Source organism: Meriones unguiculatus, chromosome 20 (assembly GCF_030254825.1).
Source record: "Meriones unguiculatus strain TT.TT164.6M chromosome 20, Bangor_MerUng_6.1, whole genome shotgun sequence".
Taxonomy (NCBI): domain Eukaryota; kingdom Metazoa; phylum Chordata; class Mammalia; order Rodentia; family Muridae; genus Meriones; species Meriones unguiculatus.
In genome coordinates, this window is record NC_083367.1 from 72017488 (window position 1) to 72042609 (window position 25122).

The 25122-nt window shown below is 41.2% G+C and overlaps 2 protein-coding genes across 2 annotated transcripts in view; one reads left to right on the top strand and one right to left on the bottom strand.

Annotated features, from left to right (window-relative positions):
• Samd5 (sterile alpha motif domain containing 5) overlaps positions 1 to 25122 on the bottom strand; it is a 417785-nt gene that overhangs the window by 109981 nt on the left and 282682 nt on the right. The window lies entirely within an intron of this gene.
• The window catches only part of LOC110539933 (glyoxalase domain-containing protein 5), a 137530-nt gene continuing 114408 nt past the window's right edge, over positions 2001 to 25122 (top strand). Inside the window, 1 exon segment of the mRNA XM_060373657.1 lies at positions 2001 to 2120. Within this exon segment, the coding sequence (XP_060229640.1) occupies positions 2001 to 2120 (120 nt within the window).

Genomic DNA, 25122 nt, shown 5'->3' on the forward strand with positions numbered 1-25122 from the left:
CACTGTGTGTTAGAACCTCACTAAAATTTGACAGCTGCAACGCAGATGTTGTCTTCAAATGTGAAGCATATCATATATTAAACTACCTGGACTCATCCTTGACTCAGTTTGGGTCTAGGCCTCACCTAGACAAAAGCCTCCAGCAATGGGCTGTGTTTCTTTTCAGAGACAGCTCTGCAAACATGCTTTCAGCACCAAGTTAACATAGAGTGTCATCTTTTTTCACACACTCAGGCTTGCCTTGAACTAATTTGCACAATTAATTCTAAAGTTGCATAGATCAGCAATAACCCACTGCAAGTGCTAAATCAGGGTACAAAAAAAATAATATTCAACATCCATTAAGCCCTTTAGTGCCGACATAATACAATACTAATAGTGCTAAAATGTGACCTTGAGTGTTACTTCTGAGTAAATCAAACCCATGTACATGAGCCATACTTGGAGGGCATGCGTGTAGGTTAGAAAAGAATGTGTGTGCATACACACATGTATCAGAACGAGCAATAGTCAAATATCCTCTCTGATGTTTCATAATATAATACAGCATCAGAGGAAATGAAAGCAAAACATTTTGACACAGTATTTTCTATATTTGACATTTTACTTATTTCTAACTATATCTAACATTTTACCTGGGACATTTTAATCAAGATTTTAAAGATAACTTTTTATTATGAAGTTGTTTTTAAAAAGTATGTTAAAATTTGCTTTTATTTGCTCACTAAAATGTATTATATTAAAATGTATCAAATCGAATACATGTTTGGCTTATCAAAAGAAACTGTCAGAGATTTGTAGGTTATGCAAAAGATGAGGAATTTTTTAAAGCTATACAAATAATGATAACAGGCTATTTCATTGGCTCACAAAGCATAAAAGAGTTATCTGGCCTTTTAGACATAGCTTGCCAATCCTTGATATAAAGAATTCAGAAATTCTTTTGAATTCTCTCTTATATCTGTATTCATGTGTTAACATATGTCTATGTACACACACATATATCTCATACATAAGCATACTCATATGTTTTCATATATGGATATGTGTGTATTCAGGAACTAAAGAGATGGCTCCGTGGCTAATAGCAATTCTTGCTCTTATAGAGGATGCAGGTTCGATTCCCAGTACCCATATAGTGGTTTACAACCCTTTGTAAATCCAGCAGAATGGATACATACATGTAAGCAAAAGACTTATAAACACAAAAAAAGAACCTTTAAAAAATCTATCTAAAGCTAAATAATGAGATTATTCATGCTACATACAAATGGAATAACCCAAAGCCTGATAAATATGGATCAGCCCTATTAATGTGCTTCAGTTGACATGAGTTGTATGGTGAAAAGCTGCCTTGCTTCCTCTCGTATATAGTGCTTTCTGCCTGAAACTCTTCTACAGCTCATGTACTCAACTACCATCTCCACCATTTATTAGCTCTGTGCAGTATAGCCTTCGTTTCTCCATGGATTTAGAGGGACGATATCGTAAAAACCAGCTCCCTTTTCAATGAGTTGCTTCAAGGATCAATTAAGTTGTGTGAAGCAGGGTTGTGTTGCAGTGCCACAAGGGGCTAGCCACACCTGGTAGGGCATACAGCTATATACGGTAATGTAGTATTTGACGGTAATTGATACTGCTGAAAATGGTTTATGTATTTACGCACTATAATTTTATAGTGAGTGTGCACAGATGGAAGAAAACAAAGACAGCCTAAAGGAGGCAGGGCCTTCAAGGTCCCCGAGACAGGACTGTGATCACAAGAGGCCCCAGCTCCAGTGTGTGACTACCCGAGGACTGTCCAAGGGGCAGGTACGGGAATGGAAGGTAGTTGACGGTTACAACCCTGGCCTTCTGCAGGCCTAAGCTAAGTGGTGTTTGTGTCCAATTTTTTAACAGCAGAAAAGCTTAGAAAGCGAAAACTATTTAAACTGAAAAAAAAAAATTTACTGTTGGTCTGCATAGGAAACGCTACAGGCCTGATCCCCAGATGGTGGACCATGAGGGCGTTACCTCCTCTACGGAAACCCAATGAGCAGCTCCTAACTGGAAGAGCTAACAGGGCGGGGGCAGCTCGTCGAAGGCCGGCGGGAAGTGGGCAGCCACGTGTTCTGACTCCTGTGAGTTCTCCTTGTTTAAGACGAGAGCAATGGAGCAGCTGACCCTGGGCTGAATCCCCAGAGCCGTGAACCAACACATCCTGCGGTACTCGGCACTGATTTCTTTTAGATAGTCTGTCCCTGTGATAAAAGCTGATTAGCGCACTCACGTGATAGGAAGAAAAAGGGGCTAGCCTTGTAGCTGTATTCACGCACTCACGTGATAGGAAGAAGAAGGGGCTAGCCTTGTAGCCGTACTGCTGAGCACTAATATGTAGTATTTTTACTGCACATTTTCTGTTCAGATAGACTAGGAACATGGTTTCATAATGGCCTGCAATTTGGTGAGACACTGAACTGTTTGGGGAGTGTTTACTCTTCATGTGCTACACGATGACAGGATGGACACATTGATTTTAAATATCTGGGTTGTGTGTGCGTGTGTTGTGTATATATGTGGATGATGTGTGAATACGTATGTATGTATGATGTGTGTGTATGTGTGGTGTGCATGTGTGTGTATATTTGTATATGCATTTTGGTGTACTTGTGCATATGTGTAGTGTGTGTGTTGTGTGTGTTTTGTGGGTATGTTTGTTTGTGTGTGTGAGAGACAGAACCTAGGTCCTTGCTAGGTTGGCCAAGTGCTCTACCACTGAGCTAAACTCCCTAGCACTCAAAATGCATTTTGAGAGCAGGTCTTGAAAAGTTGCCAGGGTGGCCTACAACCTGCAGTCCTCTTGCCCCAGCCTTCTGAGCGTATGGGATGACACGTACCCAGTTCTGGACAGTTTAAGATATAGTCACGCATTAGTGTATTATGAGAGATGCAGTATAAGGCAGTTTCATCACTGGAGACTGCACCTAAGGAAAACCTAAGCAGTATCAAAGCTGTACATATGTGTGTGTGTGTGTACAAGCGTATGTGTAGGTATGGGTTTGTAAGTGTACGACCATGTGTATAATGTGTGTATATATGTGTTTGTCTATACACGCGTGGTGTTCATGAATGTATGTGTGCATTTGTGTATGTGTTTTCTGGTGTGCATGTATGTGTGGTGTGCATGTGTCTATGTATTTGTATATTTGCATATATCTGTACATGTGTATGTGTGTTGTATATGTATTTGTGTACTTGTTGAGTGTGTATGTGTGTGTATGCATAAATGTGTGCATGTGTGTGTGAGCATGGATTTTAAGCAGAACTAGTTTCTATGCAGATCTTACTGTTTCTTCCAATGGGAGATTTCAGAAGCAGACCTCTCTGAAGCTGCTCTTACAGAAATCACACCAACCTGTCAAACCCACTAAACGATTTTCCTCTAAAAAAATGAAAGGGGGTTTAAAGGAAGGAAGAAAGGAAAGGAGAGGAGAGGAGAAGGCAGGAGCACCTTGGCTGTCCTGGCTCAAGCTCCAAAGAACATGTGGATATCAAACAAATGAGCCTGCTTTTGCTTGGTCCTATGTTCCCTGCAAGAGTGTGGTTTTGCTCTAAGCAGACCAGCTCAGTTTTAACTCTTCCCTGCCCACTGACCAGGTACTCCTGGCCTGTGTCTGGAACTTGTTTGTAATGGGAGCTTCAAGCAAGTCTTCTTTTTTAAAAAATATTTATTTATTTTTACATATGAGCATTTTATTTGCATGTGTGCTTGCATGACAGAAGAGGCACCAGATCTCATTGTAGATGGTTGTGAGCCACCATGTGGTTGCTGGGAGTTGAACTCAGGACCTCTGAAAAAGCAGACAGTGCTCTTAACCGCTGAGCCATCTCTCCAGCACCCAAGCAAGTCTTCTTAAACTTTTAATTTATTTTCCTCCAGAGCCCATTTGGTAGCCTGGCAGTGGCCCCGCCCAGAGGGCACTCTAGCCCCTCTTCCCACAAGCATCCCTGCCCTGTGTTTTCAGCCACTTTGATCTGTGTGTAGTAGATCACACTTGTCATTTTAACTTACAATTTCTTTATGAATGGTGACATCAAACATCATTTAAAGTGCTTATTTGTCATTTACATTAATTTTTTGGTGAAACTCACTGTCCATTTTTGCTGTTATTTCAATTATTGAAATTTTAGAGTTTCGTCTGTAGTCTAGAAAAGAGTGGGTTTTTCGGATATTAAATTACCAATGCTTTCTCTATTTTAGGATTGTTTTATCCTCTTACCAAGTGTTACATAAAGATTTTTAATTTCAGTGTAGCCCAACTTAATTATTCCTTTTATAGATTACATTAGTATCATTTTTAATAACATCACCAAACAATAGTTACTGAATATATTTTTCCTAAATGTTTTTTAATTTTAGGTTTTACATTAAGGTCTTTGAATTAATTTTGCACAAAGTTATTAAAATACTTTTGAAGCATAAAATATGAAACAAAACCAAGTTTATTGAAATTGTTATTCTTAAAAAAAGAAAAAAAAACCCCACTCTGCCAGGTAGAAAGGTGCCTCAGCTGCTATTTGCATGATGTCTTGAGCTCAGATCTCAAACAGCTACATAAAAGCTGTGTGTGGCAGAACGCGCCTGTAGCCCCCGTGCTGAAGGCAGGTAGAGCCCTGGGGCTCGCTGGCCACTTGGTGTAGCTGCGTCATTGATTTCCGTGGTCCATGGGGCCTCCATCTCAAGAACCAAGGTGAAGAATCCACAGTGATACTGCAGGGCATCAGCCTCCGGTCTCTAAAAGCGTATGTATACATACCTTCACACACCTGCACACACCCACGTGAACACGCATATATACCGCAATGCACTCATACATACGGAATAAACAGTGCACTGTTTCAACACAGTAAATGATACATAACAGTATAATCATAACTATGATCAAATCATAAAATTCAAAAACCCCTTTCAAGGTAAGCAAAATAAAAAAAAAATTGTTAAAAACTGTGATTTCTGTTGCCTTCAAAGCCACAGGTACTGCTAGCACTGCCCTCACAGCTCCGTTTGTGCTCAAAGCACATCATAAAGTTTTGAAAAATGTTACTGAAAATGAAGAAATACCTTCCCTATCCCATCCAGTTTCAGATCCCATGTTCAGAATCCCTAATTTAGAAGCAGGGGGCGGGGGGGGGGGCTCTTCTGTATGGTTCCCGAGATAGGAAAGCCATGATCCACTGCCAGATACTGCAAACATAGCCTCCACACACCGTTATATGGCCTCATAAATCACAAACGTGCGTTCCAGATTAGCTCCTTATAAACATTCCCCAGCTGCTTACTAAGTAAATACTATTTCTTATCTGGAAAGTTCTGCAAATGTTTGAGAGCCCTTCCTGGGACCACAGTGGGGAATGCTGTGGCAGACAACGCCTACGAGCCTTCCAGAAGCCACGGGGCTCTGCTAAGTCCTCCACTCCCAGACTTTGCTCAGAGACCCATCCCCTTAACCGAACCAATCAGAAAATTGCTCCCTATGCTCTCTGCTCCTGAGTTACCCAGTGAAAGGTGTTTCAAAGTGGTTGTTAATTTCCCTTCCCTGTCCTCCAAGGCCTGCCAATAGACTGCTGACTGGTAAGTTTCAGGGAACTGTGCCGTTTTCATTATTACATGTAAATTAATCTACTGAAAGAAGAAAGCACAAGCGTTTAGCAGCACAAGGCTGTCCTGTTTTGACAGCATTTTAGTTATGGGCTCAAGAGTAATTACTGAAATAAATCATCAATAGGTGGTGGCGACATTGATTTTGTGTCAGCACCTGAGGAAACTATAACCTGACTCGGTGTGGAGCCCTGTTCATTGTCTTTTCTGCTTTATTTTTGAATTGCTGTCAAAAAAAAAAAAGTCTTTTTAGCTTCCACATGAAATTGCCTACTGAGGTGCTTTTCCAGGGAACCTTCCTGCCCACATCACCTCTCCCTCCCTGGTGCTCACCCTGAACAGTCTGTCGGGACCACTTTACCTGCACTCCTAACTAGTGTGAAATGCTAATATGGACCGCTGTGATTTTCCAACAAAGCGAAAGGAAAATGTGATTACTGGTCAGAGGGTTTCATATTAACACTTGCTTCTGCTAATTTAAAAATAGGTTGGACCGCAGTGCAGGAAAACCAATTTCCTCCCTTAACATTAGTTTCTTCTGTTCCTCATTGTTTAATAAATATCCTCTGGGTCTAAACTAATGTGAATAGGGAAAAGGGAACAGAGCTCTCATTCTATTCAATGCAAGCTGGACACCTAGTCGGATTTAATATTACTCAAGACCGCTTTACACTTGATCTTTAGAAACCAAAATAAAACACCTTCTATGGTTTTATGTATTTATTTAGTTCTTTTTTTCCCTGGCCTGCTCAGGTAGAAAAATGGTCTTTGATGCTCTGAGTTTATTAAAAATGAGTTAAGAAACTTTGAATGGTGGGCACTGAATCAGGATAATCAAATCTTAAATAAAGTCAGGTGAAATAGTGCCGCATACCAAGAAAATGCTCATCTGGCTGCTAACGAAGGCAGCTAGTGAGGCAAAAATAGAGACAAAACAGTAACATAAAGCTTTTGCATCTCTCCTTTCAATTTGTTAGTCTCCTAAGTTGTAATGAGAATGACTTTCCCTCTCTTCGATTGTGCTGAGTGTTGTGTAAACATCTTGTACTTTTCATGTCCAAAAGGTAGACTCGTCATCCACCTTCTAACCATCTCTCCACTTCTGCTGATGGGGATGTCTCTGGCAAGCTCTCCTGCCTCCCAGCTGTACACTGCACCCTAGGCCAGCAATGGTCAGGCACTCTGTTTCTCTGTGTATTTCCTTATGCTCATTTCCAAGGTTGTTAGAACATCAAAGAAATTTTTTATGAAGTACCAATAATTGTATCATTCTAGTGCTTATAAATGACAATTTAGAAAAAGCCAGATTCTTAGTGTCACGTTTGAGAGAACTATCAACACCTGTGTTTTACTAGTTAGGAAACTGAGCTTTAAGGAAGTAGAGGATATCTGGAGGAACAGGCACAGACCTGCAACTCCAGCTCCTCTTTCCTGAGGCACAAGCATTGGGAATTTAAGGCCAGTCTGCACTACAGGCTGTGTTCAATGCCAGCATGAGCAATTCTGCAAAACTCTGTCTCAAAATTAAAAAGCAAAATAAAAGTTAGGGATACGGTTCGGTGACAGAAGCCTTGGTATGCCCCAGGCCCCAGGTGAGCAGAGTGCTGAAAGAGTCAGTACAAAGTCACGAGTTCAGGATGAAACATTTCTGAAATAGTGGGCATCACTCTTGAATTCTATCCTGTACCTCCTATTATTTCACTACACAGGCAAAAGACTTTTTAAAGATTTGCTGTTGTTGTTACTGTGTTTTTCCAAATTCTTTAATGACATTTTCCCTCCGTTTGAGTTCTTCTTTCTCAAGTCCTACGTGTCTTTGTTTGGGTCCCTACAATATACCTGGTGCTCACAGGTAAACCCCACCGCAGGCCCATGCGCACTGGAGCCTCTGCTGGAATGGTCAGTCCTTGAGAGTGGTCACCCTCAGCAGATGGTCTATGGAACTGCACCAGCGAGATCCTCAGTGTTTCTCCCCAGCACCGCGCCTTAAACATAGTATACATTCCAAGGAGTTTGTGGAATGAATCCGTGAATATACATTTAGAAATTTCTGACATGCCATCAAAACATTTCCAATCCTTCTCTTGGGGATGTCAGGCTAATGTAAATGTGAGCGGAAAACTCAGCAAATGTCAACAGGCTATAAATAATCGCTCTGTCTATCAGGGAAGGGAATTTACATAAACAGACATTTCCTTTGATGAGTGTTAAAGCTCACAACGAAAGGGAACACGTCCTTTTGAAAAATTAAACATCAGAACTCATACAGGGAAAACGTGTGGGCTTCATATCAGAGGCCTGGCTCCCCCTCTTTGCTCTGTCACCTTTCTTGAATAAATCTGAGCTCTGTTTTTTTTTCTTTCTTTTTAATAGCATGCATAATAACTCCCTCATTTGAAATTTGTGAGGGTCAAATGTGATCGGAATCTGCCAAGTGCCTGTGGACACACAGTAGGTACTTCATTCAGTTTACATTGGTCCTTTTCTCCCTAGTAAACCGTGAAGGCTGAGGTTACACATCCCTAGAGCCACAGGATAAAATGCATCATTCCAGTATCATTCTGGAGTATTACATTGGCCTTTGCCCTCCAAGAAATTACAATCTCTTGAGGAAGGTGATTTTTAAAAACAGGAGGAAAACATTCATGTTTTCCTTGTTAAGAATTGACAAGCCACTGGATTGATCCAGGCATAAAGGTCTCTGTAAACATACTACAAATTTGAAAACGAAAACAACATGTTTTTCTTTTTACCGTTGTTTGTATGCTCGGGACTGAACCCACAATCTTACACACAGCGGGCGAGTGCCTTACCACTGAGCTGCGCCTACAACCCCAGAGCACTTCACTGCTTTACAGATCTATTTACCACAGTGATGTGTTTTAAACTCTGGCCTGCCGGAGATAGGAGTCTGCCTAATTAGAAACCTTTGATTCTTTTTCTCCACCTACATCCTAAGCTTGACTCTTAAAATAATGGAAAATAAAAACAGAACGTCATTCCATTTGTGCAAGTTCAGTGTGGGGAGGTGCAGGACACATGTACAATAGAGCAGACAGATGCTGGTGTAGCTCCGGGCGGGAAGGGCCCCCGGGCGGGAAGGGCCCCCGGGCGGGAAGGCCCCCCGGGCGGGAAGGGCCCCCGGGCGGGAAGGGCTCCCGGGCGGGAGCCGCAAGGTTGAAGGAACTGGTGCTGTTCCGTAGGCTGTGCCATGTGAACTAAAGAGAGACTTTGCCTTCTTGATGCCTGAATAAGAATGTTGGAGAGGACGACGCTTCTGTGAGACCTACACCAGGCCTCAGATGACCTTCTCTCCCACCGTGTTGTCCTGGCTGTTACACATGCTGTTGCCATTGGCCTCAACTGTTTCTCTACCAGACACAAGTCAGTCTACCGAAGAGTCCCTGTCTTATTCCCATACCCATATCAGGATGGCCTGCAAATGCTACATAGTTTGATGGGAGTGGTTGTTCAACTCTGGCCTAATCTCATCTCTCATCCCCTATCATTTATCCTTGGGATATACAAAGTCTCAGGCATTTACACAAATGCCTGGGGCAGCTGGAGACAGTTTCACGCCAGCAGAGCCAACACGCATGTCTTCCTTAATCATTCCACAGTTATAACCCCCTTCTCTTCCGCATTAATGCAAATTTATTCTTCGAGGGATTATGATAATTCAATATTTCAGGTTGGAATGTCAATCCAGGGGAACCAGAGTCAACGAACACAAGAAACAACTTCTGAAGATGCTGCCTGGGGCAAGGAGAAGGAGCCATATATACATATATATATATATATCTTATATATACATGTGTATATGTATATATATGTATATATAAATCATATATAAACCATATATGTATATGTTTTTTTTCTAGGTTCAGGAGAAAGAAAAAAGAAAAAAGATAGCATGATTGAGCCTAAGGGGTTTATTATTTGGCAATTTGGGAGGTTGTGTTTCTAAATATTAGATTTAGAGAAAACTGCCACACATCTTATTTTAAGAACAAAGAATTATAAAAGTATGCAAGTAGATAAATAATTTCTGGACTGTTCACTAGACAGGAAAAAATTGAGATAGTAATTTCTGTGCGTCTGCAAACTAACCAATTAAAAACTGGGCATATTATATTCCCTGGGAAATGAGATAGTCAGCTCTGGCTTGATGAGAAATTGTGGCATTATCTTGCTCCGAGAGCGGTATGCAGGGAGTGTTTACGACACAGTTATGGTGAGCCTATATGGAAGGCTTCATCTAGGAAAACAGAAACTACTCCTTGCATTTAAAAAGGAGTAAATCCAGGGACTGGTTTACACAGGTCATGGAGGAGCTCAGAAGGCAAACACAGGCAGCAGTGGTAGCTGCAGAGAACATAACGGGCCGCCATGACCTTTCAGACGGAAGGAGAAAGGGCAGATGTGGCTGTGCACATCAGTGTTCCCTCGGTCACTACTCTGAAATGTCCACATTCTGGAGGCCATCAATTTATAAAGAACAAAAGGCTACTTGGGCTCATAATTCTAGAGATTTTCATTCAAGTTTAAGCAGTCTCGCTGCTTTGGGCCTCTGGGGAGGGAAGTAAAGGCTGGCGGGAGCCCAGATAATAGTAAACTGTTGTATCATAGACCAAGAAGCACAAAGAAAAAAGAAAAGAGGGAACAGGAGCTCCAAAAGGAGACCAACAGAGTCAAATAAACTGAGCCCTGGGAGCCCTGCGGAAACAGATACCCCAACCAAGGACCATGTATGGAGAGGATCTAAAACCTCAGCTCAGATGTAACCATAGACTCAGTCTCCAAGTGGGGTCCCTAGTAAGGGGAGCAGGGGCACTCTCTGGCATGAACTCAGTGTTGGGCTCTCTGATTACCGACCCCTGTGGGTCCACAGCCTTGCCAGGCCACAGAGGAAGACAACGCAACTGGTCCTGATAAGACCTGATAGGCTAGGGTCAAATAGAAGGGGAGGAGGACCTCTTCTATCAGGGAACTAGGGGAGGGGCATAGGGGAGAAGAGGTGTGAAGGGTGGGATGGGGAGGAGACAAGGGAGGGGGACACAGCTGGGGTACAAATTGAATACATTGTAATAAATGTTAATAAAAAACAAAAGAGACCAAGGTCCTATACCCTGCACTGAGTGCTCCCCAAATGGCCTAAGTACTCTCCAAAGCCTGACCTGCCAAAGGTTCCACCATCTCCAAAAGAGCTACCCTATGTGCTAAGCCCTCAACACAAGGACAGATATTTGGAGACATTTAACGTGTAAACTATAGCATGGGTAACAGAGGCCAAAGGACTTACCTTTAGCAAAATCTAGAACGTTGGAGAGTCTACCCAGGGGGAACTGGAATCAAAGACAAGAAAAGCAGCTTCTGAAGATGATGTCCATGGCAAGGGGAGGGAGAAGTGTCTGCCTATTCCCACTGTGATCCACCACTGTGTGTCACTGCATCAGTGAAACCCTCCCAAATTCCAGGTGACTGAGTTCTGCCACACAGCTGCTGGGAAGTAGAGCAGCATTGAGAAAAGTAAAAAATGAAAGCACAAAGGAGGCATATCCAAGAATGTCATATGTGATATAGCTGATCTTGGTTTTCAACATGACTGCATTTGCAATCAACTAAGACTCAAGTTACTGGGCCCTCCTGCGAAGGATTTTATTTTTCTTTTATTTTTTTGAAAATAGATTTTTTTTCATATAATATATTTTGATTACCGTTTTCCCTCCCCCAATCATCCCAGTTTCTTCCAACCTCCTCCCCTTTCTGGATCCAAACCCTTTGTGTCTCTTGCTAGAAAACAAACAGGCATCAAAGGTATACTAATAAAACACAACATGATAAGATAAATAAAAGACAAACAAATCAAAATATAACAAAACAAACAAGAAAAAGAGTCAAAGAAAAAGCGCAAAAAATGCACTTAGATTCAGACACACAAGTTTGCACACACAGGAATTCCACAAAACTCCTAAACAAAAGTCATAAAATATACCCAAAGGACCCGTAAGATAAAGGGGGTTGGAGGAAAGACCTAATTAACATTATGAGACAAGGAACCCCCAAAGATGCCATTGAGTTTGCTTTATGTTGGCGTCTACCGGTGGGCATGGGACCTACCCTTAAGAGTGGGTTGTTTCCTCGGTGAGCCTCATTCTTCATTTGCAAGTGGCTACCATGTAGCTTCTGAGTAGGAATGGGGGCGTGTGCCAATCCTCCGCTTAGCTCTAGCACCCCGTCTGGTGCCGCACATGCAGGCCCTGGGCATGCTGCCTCAGTCTCTGTGGGTTCATATGAGTGCCCGCCCAGTTGTGTTTAGAAGGCCTGGAATCCTTGGTGTCCTCTATCCCATCTGGCTCTTATACTCTTTCTGCCTCCTCTTCCTCAGAGTTCCTTGAACCCCAAGGGAAAGGTTTGATGGAAACATCCCTTTTATACCTGAATGTTCCAAGGTGTCTGTGAAGATTTTTTTCTTTCTTTGGATCAGATTATTTGAAGCAGGAAGACCCCTGGTGTACCTGGGTTGCATATTCTGATGGCGGTCTAAATAAGAAACATGGAAGAAGGAAACACTGCTGCTTGCCTGCACTTTTGCTGACCAGTCCACCTGTGCTGTTGCTTCAGCGTTCCTTCATGATATTTGAGCCTACTTCTTCAGACGCTCAGTGTGAACTGGAGATCAGCATCTCTCCAGGAATCTCCTGGGCTTCCAGTGCCAGACTGAGACTGCTGATCCGGTTTTATATATAGACTTAACAACTCCTGGACACTCAGCCTCTCCAGTATGAGACAGCATCCTGGAGTATGAGACAGCATCCTGGAGTATGAGACAGCGTCCTGGAGTATGAGACAGTGTCCTGGAGTATGAGACAGCATCCTGGAGTATGAGACAGCATCCTGGAGTATGAGACAGCATACTGGAGTATGAGACAGTGTACTGGAGTATGAGACAGCATCCTGGAGTATGAGATAGCATGCTGGAGTATGGGAGTGCATGCTGGAGTATGAGACAGCATCCTGGAGTATGAGACAGCATCCTGGAGTATGAGACAGCATGCTGGAGTATGAGACAGCATCCTGGAGTATGAGAGTGCGTGCTGGAGTATGAGAGTGCGTGCTGGAGTATGAGACAGCATGCTGGAGTATGAGACAGCATCCTGGAGTATGAGATAGCATGCTGGAGTATGGGAGTGCGTGCTGGAGTATGAGACAGCATCCTGGAGTATGAGATAGCATGCTGGAGTATGGGAGTGCGTGCTGGAGTATGAGACAGCATCCTGGAGTATGAGACAGCATCCTGGAGTATGAGAGTGCGTGCTGGAGTATGAGACAGCATCCTGGAGTATGAGACAGCATGCTGGAGTATGAGAGTGCGTGCTGGAGTATGAGAGTGCGTGCTGGAGTATGAGACAGCATCCTGGAGTATGAGACAGCATCCTGGAGTATGAGACAGCATCCTGGAGCATGAGAGTGCGTGCTGGAGTATGAGACAGCATGCTGGAGTATGAGACAGCATCCTGGAGCATGAGAGTGCGTGCTGGAGTATGAGACAGCATGCTGGAGTATGAGACAGCGTACTGGAGTATGAGACAGCGTGCTGGAGTATGAGACAGCATGCTGGAGTATGAGACAGCATCCTGGAGTATGAGACAGCATCCTGGAGTATGAGACAGCATCCTGGAGTATGAGACAGCGTACTGGAGTATGAGACAGCATGCTGGAGTATGAGACAGCATGCTCAGGGTGAGTCCAGTGTGAGACAGTCCACTGTTGGACTGCATGGGTTGCGTCCTTTAGCCAATTTCCTGTTTCTGTCAGTCTATTTAGAGAGCCCCAACTAAACAACATATGGGGGAAATGCCATTAAGACCCTGCCAAGATCATCTTCTGTAATAGGTAACAGTGACTACCTGGGGATTATGAAGGGGTTGAAGGCACAAATGGACCATTCTGAAACTTTGTGGGTTGAGGTGAAGTGGGATGATCTGGAGAAAAAGCATCCCCTGTGACTGCTGAAATGAAACACCACCTGAGCCAACAGATGCACTTGTGAATGGATGACTGACCCAGTGTGCAGTCAGAGCCAGGAGTCTGACAGATTCTCAAAGGAACCAGACAGAAAAACTGGTCCAAACAGTAGATGCTCCTCTACATTCCCTACCTCAAGTCAGCTGAATCATTTTTCATGTGTGTCACACTATAATGTCATATATGTTATACATTTAACCACATGGCTGAGGCATGCTGGTGAGGTGGCATTTCCAGTTTAGATACCACTTTCCAATTGATTCAAACCAGTGACTCCATCTCTCACACACACCATAACCACAAGTCTCATCTGTAGCTTCCAACCTGGCAACTCAGCACAAGTCCTTCAGTTGAGCTGGGGTACCCTAATCTGAAAGGCCACACAGCACTGGCTAATTCTGGCCACACTACATGAAAATGGGTGCTATGAACACAGTGATGGGGACGGAATAAGGAGAGCAAATGATGCAATGCCTAGAAAAGAGCCCTAGGGAATATGCATGAGTTCATGGACCAACGTCTGGACAGCATGTACCTTTTCATCTCTGACCTAAGCCATTCACTCAGGCTCTTACACTCTGGTGGCTTTTAGCTTCATCCTAGAGAATATTCCGTTTGCACAGATTCTTTCAAACCACTTCATTTCCTACAATGTTTTCCGGAAGGACTCTTCCATGTCTTCTCAACAATAACACAATTCGCATGGGTGAGTTTTAACTACCTACTAACAGATCAGTCACATGACTGACTACACACACTCTAAGTCAGTAAAGTAAAGAAGAACACAGAAACAGCCTGTCTGATGTACATGGCATATGCCATGGCTCACGTAAAATGAAAGCTGTATTTATTCATCTCTTTTGGAAACATGCATTTGTAAGTTGTCTGCTCTGAGGTTTATAAATTATTTTAAACGCTTATGCCACTGTTCAAAAATACAAATGTGTGTTAATATTGTAGAGTCAGACTCAGCTGCTGATCATACAAGGGAAATTTAACTAGCTTATAAATGTTAAAGTGTAGAAGCGAAGGGGGTCTTGCTATTCATCTTCTCTGCAATATTCAGACACTCATGAAATTGAAAGTTAATGTACCAGGGACTTTCATTATCTGACCCATTCCATCCTATCTATTAGATTCTCAAAGCACTGGAGACAGAGGACCAATATGTCACCAACACAGGACTGGAAAGGTCAGAAAAACGAAGCATCAATAAAGCACTTCTGAATTAAATTTCACAGTGCTCAGCAGAAAATATGTTCTCTGGACCAAGAATATTTGTAAGAGTGGGGCTGATCACTAGATTCAACTTCAGAAAAATAAGAAACATAGTTTTGATTTTAAAAAAATATGTTAAAACTGTGTTTGTAAACATAGAATGTTGTCATTTTAGGCACTTCCTTAGAACAATAATAAAACTGTAAAGCACAAGGCTTACAGGCTCAGAATTGACCAGCAAACGCTCTACAAACCTTCTCCCCTCTCTCCCCCATGCTGAGTAGGTAGCTAAGACTTATAAAATCAATGGAACTTCCCGAGACCTTCTCATAAATCATGGCGTGATCTAACATCGGAAGAGTTTATCATGGTCATTTGCTGATTGTTTTGTCTAAAATACTTTCTTTAGATGAACTCACTTAATCAACCAATTCCTAATTTCTCTTAGTTTTCCGAATTTAGAGTTATTCTGCATGATTAATGACACAACAAACACACTTTTGAGATTTGCTGTCAGCATTTAATTGTAAGTAGGCATCACAAGTTAGGGATGAAGGGGGGCTTTCCTATGCGTTGTCTGCAGATAGCGGGAATTGCCGGAAAAGTGAGGAGCAGCACAGGGCTGCTAAGGGGCAGTGAGCAACACAGAGGTAGCGGGGGCCTGAGGGCGCAGGTGTCACGCTACCCTCTTGTTCCCAGTTCCCAAGTTCTGCTGGGGAACTGTCACCAAGTGGTTTCTGGAGGTGGGATTTCAGTTTTAGAGGATCCTAAGGGTGGGCACGAAGTTTGCTATTTCACCCAGAAAATTAAAAAAAATTATTCTACAATTTAAAAATTGCTGCGAGTTTATTTCTAAAAGTGCCACCTAACACTACACATGTGAGCAAATACTGTCTGAGAGTCAGTACTGTCAGGGGAGCCCAGCGCCAGCTTAGTACAGTGCTGCCACCCTTCCCTTATATTTGGGAGGGTGGTCCATGGATGAGCATTTGGGAGTGTTATATTAAGTGTGGAGTGCGTTCTCTGGTGAAGAAGTGACACAGGGCAGCTCTTAAAGAAATGCAGTGGAAGCAGCTCCCACTAGTGTGAATACATACATACATACATATATACATATCTCCATCCTGTATATATGCATGTTCCCCCCCCACATATATATATACCATATATATAAATGGTTCTAGTCTGGAGTGGGCTGAGGCTTAGCTCAAGGACTGTAAGTGAGGAGCTGTGTGGAAGGAAGCTGTGAGACCAGAGATGACGAATGCCCCGGGCACTCAGGAGAGCTACTGATGACCAAAACAGTTGTATGTTGTGGAATACTGAGGTAATTCTCCTAGATGCACTTTAGTCACTAAAATCAATTGAAGTTAAGTACACATAAAAAGACAAGAAAATTCATTTCCCCTCCTCCCCTATTTTAAATATGTCTATCTTTAAACAGAAACAATTTTCAGTCTATATAATTATACAAGGAAATTAGTAATCACTACTGTTCCTAATAACAGAGACTATGATAAACATTAGAGTTAAAATGAAAATACATCCAGGAAATGGAGGAAAAATATTTATAAGATTATTAAGTTTACTTTTTGGTTTGTGTGATTTGCCTTATGTAAAACAGGCTGGAGCCAAACTTCTTCCTATTTAGCCGAGGATGATATTGAAATCCCAATCTTTGTGACTCTACCCCACAGGGAAAGTTTACTTTTTATATATTTAGAGTATAAAACATACTCTATAGTATGTTGTATAAATCTCACAGTTATTTTTCATCAACTACAGCTTTGCTCTAATTATTTTTCTCTGCTTTCTCTACTACATCACTTAAGCTAACAATCAATATTTTACTAAAATATTAAAAGGTTTCCTAAGCTCCAAATAAAACTTCTTGAACAGATATGGTATGCAGTTACTTCTAGATTTTAACACAAAGGAGGTTAATATCCTAGCCCTTGACCATAAGGAAGAATCTAAATATTCCCCTTCTACCCGAAGAAAGGAGGCTGGCCCAACAGCCCAATGGCACTGTTTCCTCAGACATCTTAGCCCAGAGAATTAAAACAAAAGGAAGGGAGGGAGGGAGGGAGGGAAGAGGGAGGGAGGGAGGGAGGGAGGGAGGGAGGGAGGGAGGGAGGGAGGGAGGGAGGGAAGGAAGGAAGGAGAATGAATTAATCTGGAAGTTCAGTGGGTTCTTGTAACAATGCTGTGGTAAGTTTCTCTGCTCCGTTCTGTACATAGCTAACTGTGTTTCCCTTATCTGGCCGTGGGAATGAAGATCTTGCACAATATTTTCAAAACAACTCTTTCTTGTTTCTTAGAGCACAAGACAGTTGCCTCTCCCAAGCTTCCAGTTCTGTTTTAAATTCAAATGGAATCCGAGGATCTTGACAGAAAGGACCCCAGAGAGGACCTGTCCAATTGACAGCAGAGAATCCAATAAGTCTTTTCATCTTAAGCCGTGCAGTGTTATATGGGGAGGAAGAGAGGGAAGTGAGAGCAGAGGGAATGCTAATAGCCTAAGCAGGTTTGCAGAAGTCTCCTTTTCTTCTCCTTGCCAGTCACAGGCACCCAAATTTACCAATGAGGATTTAAAATGATCAAATGTGGTACTGGCAGAGACAGGAAGAATTGTTTGAGTTTAAAAACTTACTGTACTTCATTGCAACATTGATATATTTCTTTCATAATAAGCATTTATATTTTTAATTCTTGAGAGTTACATATGCATGTATACAACAAAATAGGATTATATTTACTCCTCATTTCCTTCCCCAATCCCTCCATGTCCCTCATAATAAACATATTTTAATTAAAAAATAATTTGTGCTTCCCCCGACCCCAACATCTCTTGTACCTTACAGTTGCTCTTTTAAAGGCAAGGTATTCCAGCCAGACCTACACATTCGTAACATCCCATTCACACCATATCAAAAGAGGGAATTTCTTATATTTTTGCAGGAACTTGTATTCCTTTTCATGTGCCAGGAGATAAAGCTTTTGTATACAGCAGATGTGTATGACTTCAATAACTGCTATATAGACTATGTCCACTGAGCCAATTGTATTGTAAAGGTTATGACTAACAATAGGAGAAAAAAAATTGCCTACCAAGAACCAATTTAACATGTTTCCTGTTGCTATTCTCAGTGACTGCTATTATGGTTTAATTAGATCCTTCTGACAAAATTCATTATAGAAAATCCTGGCTTAGTGAAGAAATAATAAACTCAGCTCATTCATAAGCTATTAGTTATTCCATTTTTAAGGAACTGGGCTGATTTCCCTCTTTTCTTTTCCTATATCAAGAAAGAAAGAAAGAAAGAAAAAAAGAATTCTACAAGTAGTGAAAGGGAAGCAAATGAAGAAAGGTGGCAGACAAGAAGTAAGATCTATTAATCATCCTGTCGTTCTTTCACTACTTATTGGGATAGAAATGTGAGCAGATGAAGTTTTTTGGGAAAATAGAAAAATAGAATAAAAGTTCTTGTATCCTTCAGTCAGTATTGTTGCCATTGCTACTGTTGGAAAGTGAGGGTCTCCTTGTCTGTCCCCTCTCTGGTACTAAGTCCTCTCTGAACAAACACATTTCTTTGACTGCATTCTTGTACATACTTTGCACACCACACAGCTTCCACCGTGATCCTCCTCAAGGAAAAGTTCATTGTTTTTTCTCTCGCATTTAGAATCATCAATGCTATCCTATTACCTTTGAAATAAGAAGCATAAATATACAGCAAGCAAGAGCCCTCACTGTGTGGAAGCGTTGAATCTTCGTCTTCTTGCCACATCCTCCTCCCACTGCCAACAAGAACCTTTAGGATGAATACCTCCCAGCTAATTTCATACTTGTGGCCATTCATACAGACTGGTGTTTGCCTGAACTGTCCTCATTTTTGTCCTAAACAGCTAAAAGCATATGGAGAGCAAAGCAAAATAAATTGTTACTATATTAAGAATGTGCATGAACATGTCAACATATATTTGCATATGTGTATATATAGTCATATATGTTCAAATGTCTCTTTCCTATCTAGGAGTAAATGTGGGATTAGACACAAAACTGGGGTGATGCCATGCATCAAGCCCATTTTTGTGGCCGGGGGAACCACCAGTCTATGCAAGCCGTAGAATGACGCACCAGCAAGAGGGGCAGGATCTGAGAGCTGCAAAGGTCCCTGCCACAACCCAGACAGTTGCCAGGTCACACACGAAAACTGTGGGAGGTGTGAGCCCAATCAGCCTACCACATCCACCTTCCTATGCGTATCAGGGACACTCTTAAGGACCTGCTTCACATAGAAAGCTCTTCTTCCTTTTGGCCTCCATTCACTTCCCCAAACTTGCAGGGAAAGTTGGTGCCTTTGTATAAACTTTCATTCTAGAATCAGTGGGTAAATTGGTGTTCAACATACTCATGGTCTGTGTGGGGTTCTTGATCTTCATATGAAAGGACAGAACCTTGATAGTTTAACCCGTTCTTTTCTCTATGTCTGGTGAGCTTTATTCTAATGAAACATTCTATTTTTTCATAGTTTCAATGGGTTTTAAGGGCTTCATTGTTTATGGAATTTACATTTTAGTGGCCAAAATAATTCAGGTGTACCCAAATTCCAAACTTTTGTTCAAAATGAAAGCCATGGGTTGCTCAAGGTTAACATCCCCTAATCATTCAGAGTATGTCCTTCATATTTTAGAAGATTCTGCACTTCCATCCAATGTACTCAACATACATTAATTGGACATTGGCTATGAGTTTTCATTATTGTATCTTAAACATAGTGGGAACCATCTATCCAAAACAATTAAAGATTGGGGCACAGGCTGGAGTATTAGCATTAAGAAGAATACAGGATAAATCAGCTGTTCCATTAGTTTCAGAACTTTCTAGCATGAAACATTTTCTTCAACTGAAGCTCAGTAGGCTATTTCACAGGAAAAGTTGAGGGTCTCCGGTCAAAGTAGGCTTCTCTGGAGATGAAACTTCCTGTGAGCCTTCATGACATTTACAAACATGTTGACAGAATGCAGAGATTATTAAACTCAGCCCAGACACACTAATTAGCAGAAAGACAACGGAAGAGAGCAACCGTGGCTACAGCTAAGTGTGAAGAGCAAGATTGTCTTGTCCCTGGTGCAGAACAGATGCCATTCCACCACTCTTGTCTCCTCTTGTTGGAAGTGACTGACAGTATGTGGTCATCCTTTTAGAGACACTCTAGATTGACTTACTGAGTGTGTAAATTCACTATCCTCTCTTTATCCTCCCTTCTTTACTTCCTCCAATAGAAACATAATACACATGACTTTTTTCATGCTATCTTGTATTTGGTTAACTTTCCAAACCCTTATGCTGGCAGAAGCATGGCCTCAGGCTCCTCAGTTATGCTTCCACTCCGTCAAACGAATCAATCCCCATTTGCTCTCAGGCTTCACTTGTCATAAATGTATTCTGAATGCATTCTCTTGTTCCAATTCCCTTAGCCCACCTCATTTTGCTATATTTCTTTTCCTGATCAAGGAAGATGATCTGATTGGGGTTTGCTCTGAAAGCACCCTCACAATCTTCCTGAGTCCCTCTGATGCAGTTGCGTGTGGAGAATGCCTGGTATCAATAATAGCCCTAACCCAGCTGCTGTTTGGATGGGAAACAGCCTCCAAGGACAATGCAAATGCCACTGTTGCCTCTTTTGAGACATGCCAAGAAACAGCTATGTGCCAGCATGTAAAGCAGGGTCCTGATGGATGAGAAAGCATGTAACAGCTGATAAAGCCATAATACAGGATAATGATGAGCCTAGACTATCTGTTGAGGGACAATGGCACATTCTTCCAGCCTGATGCTAGTTATGAATATAATATGACACATATGAATGATGAGCAAGTAAAAAGCTTGGGTCATTTTAATTTAAGAGATGTCAACATCTTTTACACTCAAAGTTAATTTAAGAGATAAAGAGACAAGACACTGAATAAAAAATACAAAACCTAATTCTCACCTTATCTTCATGACATGTTGTTATTGGAGCCCATAGCCTTTCTTAGAGGAAGCATATGAGAGAGAGGTGAGAAGCCATTAGTTGGCCATTCTGGAGCGTCAGAGCCTCCACGATTGATGCTGTCCATTAAAAAGGGAGCCAGTAGACTTGGCCAGTCATTTGTTACATGGCTTTCCTCCCAATTTTGCGTTGTCACAAAATTATCATCATACTCTAGGGGGACAGTCCCATGAAGGGAGAGGGGCAAGCAAGATGTGAAAGAAACTAGAAATTGCTCTAATTTCCTGGTCCAATGCATGGGAGCTACTGAACTCAATAGAAGCCTATTCAGCGGAAACAAGAAAGGCATGTCTGCCCACCATGGGGCCACCTGCATTTAATACGCATATTAAGTACAGCAGTGCCACAACTATCAATGCACATATTTAAAAGAGACTCCTGGCATATTCTGCTCAAGCTCTGCGTTCCCTGAACAAAAATGTTGCCATGGAAACCTCTACCATAAGGCAGGTGTAGTTCTGCAAAGGACTGTGGGCTATGAAAGCAGGTTCCCATGGCAACATTTTTGTTCAAAGCCTGAAGAATCTTAAATACATTGCCAATACATATTATTACCCAGCAGGATACACAGGTGGGATTAATAAAGTTCAATATTTGCTCAACTAAAAGTTGTAATCATGGTAAAAATAAATGAATTAAAACTAGTTCCTATGGATAGCTTATATAAACAGAACTTAGAGTTGAAACACCACTCCACACGAATAAGTAAATATATGTAAAGTATGAATAGATTATTTTCTTTCGTGAAATTTGTAAGGAAGGAAAATCATCAGGAAAATTATGAGATCTTTAAACTTTGGACTATATCTTCAACTCATAATTCATTGATGATATTAAATCACCCAGGCTCAGTAAGGAAAATTAAGTGCACACTGCCCACCTGTAATAGAATCAATTATTATGGTGATCAGAGAGCTAAAGGAAAAGAAATGTCAGATTGATTCATCTGTGTTATGGAAGCTGATATTAATAAAAAATGCTAGTTGAGATATTTATGATAATTGCCATTTCCATGGCCACAAAATACCCATTTAGATAAGGCAAGAACCAAGCTAAGAAAATCCCTTCCCTTTATCTTTTATAAATAGTCCAGAAAATACTAACCATCCATTATAATGATACATTTCAGAACATGTGGTAAGATGCACTCCCAAAGCAAATATTCATTTCTAAAAGGATTACTGTCTATTCATTCTCATTTCATATTCCCTTCTCCCTATAACTCCACACTAGAACTAATAAACACAAATATATTTTCTAAGAGGTCAGAAGTTCTGTTTTGTTGCAGTGTCTAGAATACAAGACATTTTATAGACATGCACTGAATGAATGAATGAATGAATGAATGAATGAAGTACATTAGCCATCTGGGTAAGAAAGAACCTTACATTTACAATGCCCACTTTTATGGAATTATGTAAGACTGAGAAGTGTGTTTCAAGAGAAAGTTTCTAACTATTTTGAATTCATATATGCATATCACTCTTTTTGATCATTTCATAATTAGTATTGATTCCCAAAGCTTTTGCATTTCCCTCTTCTTTTTGTCCCCAGCTATTTAATCAAGTGGCTAATGATCCATGATCAAATATTAAATGCACCAGGAGAGCCACGCACATAAAGAAACCCTGGAGACCTAATTTTATAAAGTAAAGATTCTTATCAGTGGATTTCGGAAGGGGCATGGAAGGAGATGGAGGGATTGGGAGGGGAAGGGGTGGGGCTATAGTTGGGATACAAAGCAAATAAATTGTAATAAATAAAAAATTATATTAATAAGGTTCTAGTTTTAAAAATGCAATTAGTCAGTTGTTAATTTATCTGTTCTATGAGTTATTTTCCCTGCCTTAGGTTTTATTTCTCAGTGTCATGCCTGGGAACCTTTGCATATTGAATTCTGATTTTACCTTTAAAAAAAAGATTAAAACCACATCTTATAGAATTTCTTAAAGTCTGAGAATGTGACTACAGTTAACAAATTCATTTTCAAAATTTTTGTCTATTACAAGTAGGTTCTTAAGAGATGTCAGTTTATCACAACTTTCCAAATCAGTGTATCAGTTACAGCTTCAAGACACAAAACTTCAAAATAAGAGAACTCAGAGGTGCCAACAACGGCTTTGATTGTCTGCCTGCGTGCTGCACGTGACAGGCTCTATCTGAGCAGTGAGGAAATCTGGCCAGCTCTGCTGACAACTGTACCCTGCCCCAGAATCTCTATCTGCAGAAAGGCTGTGCCAAGTCAGGCTCCTCCTGGAGCCTAAGTTTGCCTTCATTTTCTTTCAAATGGCAAACCCAGAGTCTTCATACAGATAAATTTTGTGAGCATGAAACGAGATGAAATGTGTTAAACTGCACCACTGAACTATGTAATTTACCAGCGAACATATGCAAATATATAAATGTTATATAAATATATAAAAGCTACCATCACTCTGTTGTATTATTTAAAGTCTCTAGGAATTAAATAAAATAAGAAATAACCATAGTTCTTATAGTTCAAAAAGAGAGAGAGAGAGGGGAAGGTGGGAATTGAATTTAGTAGCCAGCCTTCATTTGTTTCTCCACAGCAGCAATTCACTTTTTCCAGGGTCTCATCATCTCCCAAAAGGTAGAATCCAGGTATGGAATGTGATTCATACTACCACCACTCCAGCCCTAAAGAGCTATGACATCTAAGTGAAGATTTGTGTTTTGTTTCTCTTTTCCTTCCTTCCTTCCTTCCTTCCTTCCTTCCTTCCTTCCTTCCTTCCTTCCTTCCTTCCTTCTTTTCTTCCTTCCTTCCTTCCTTCTTTCCTTTCTTCCTTCCTTCCTTCCTTCCTTCCTTCCTTCCTTCCTTCCTTCCTTCTTTTCTTCCTTCCTTCCTTCCTTCCTTCCTTCCTTCCTTCCTTCCCTTTCCTCCACCACAAGAGTTAAAGTCCAATAGTATCAACAAGGCTAAGAAATCCAAAGATTCCTGAATCTGAGAATCTCTCAGGCTCTGGGAAAATCTGAGTTGAAATAAAAATGTGAAATCAGAAGAAACTGAAAGTTTAAGTCTGTCAAAGCTTACTGCAGGTAAATGTGCCTAATATTTTTCAGAAATCCTCCAAGAAAACAACTACTTTAGACATGTCACCATCCAATCAGAAGGAAAGTAGCAAGCATAAAGATGTGTCAAGCACAGGGACACTCGTTTAAGCTGTTTATGAAGCATCTTTCCAGTGAGGACACATTCATGCTTCCTCATTTGTCCACACGAAGCACTTTTACTGCTGTCTCTTAAACCTTGGAGGAAGCCTGGAGACACAATTGGTCCATTTACAAACTTTGGGGAAGATCATAATCCTGTGGCATGGGGATGACTCATCATAACCAAGGTGTTACAAGGCTTTCCAAAACTTTTCCCAGGGGATGGGCAAATTCATGAGAAAGTCGACACTTTCCAAGGTGGAAGGAATGTAAGAACACTTGGCAGTGGCTGTGAGCACCTTATTCAAGAGGGGACCTGGATATTCGTGCTTCGTCTACTTCATTTGCAGCAAGATTGACTGCAGTAAATATGTAAATTGGTAATTTTCCTTGTATCTTAATGAATATTTTATACTGAGGTGCTCCATTAAGTCAATCAATTTATCAAAACAACTAGTGGTTAAAATTTATGTTCAGGGCTAGCAGATGGCTCAGCAAGCATCGGTAATTGAGGCCAGCCTGATAACCTGAATTTGATCCCTGAAATCCACAGTGAAAAAGGAGAACTGACCCTCAGCATTGTGTACGTGACCTCCACACACACACAAACACGCACATGCATACACATACACTAAATATGTAAACACAATAAAAAGTTTAAAGTTTAAATTCCTGTTCACTGTTAAAATGAATACCAATCAACAAGATAATTAAAATTTTCCATCGAATTCAAAACTGTAAGACTCAAATCAGCAAGAAAATGGAAACTATTCTTTTTTACTTAAAAACGTTTACTTTTATTATTTTAAACTATGTGTGCATGCATGTGACTGTGGGAGCATCCATGTGTGTGTGCAGGCACCAGAGGCACTGGATCCCCTTGGAGCTGGAGTTACAGGAGGCTGAGGGTAACCAGATGTGAGTGCTGGGAACAAACCCAGGTCCTCTGTAAGAGCAGTCTACCCTCCTAACTGTTAAGCCATCTCTACACTTCAACAGGAACGTGGT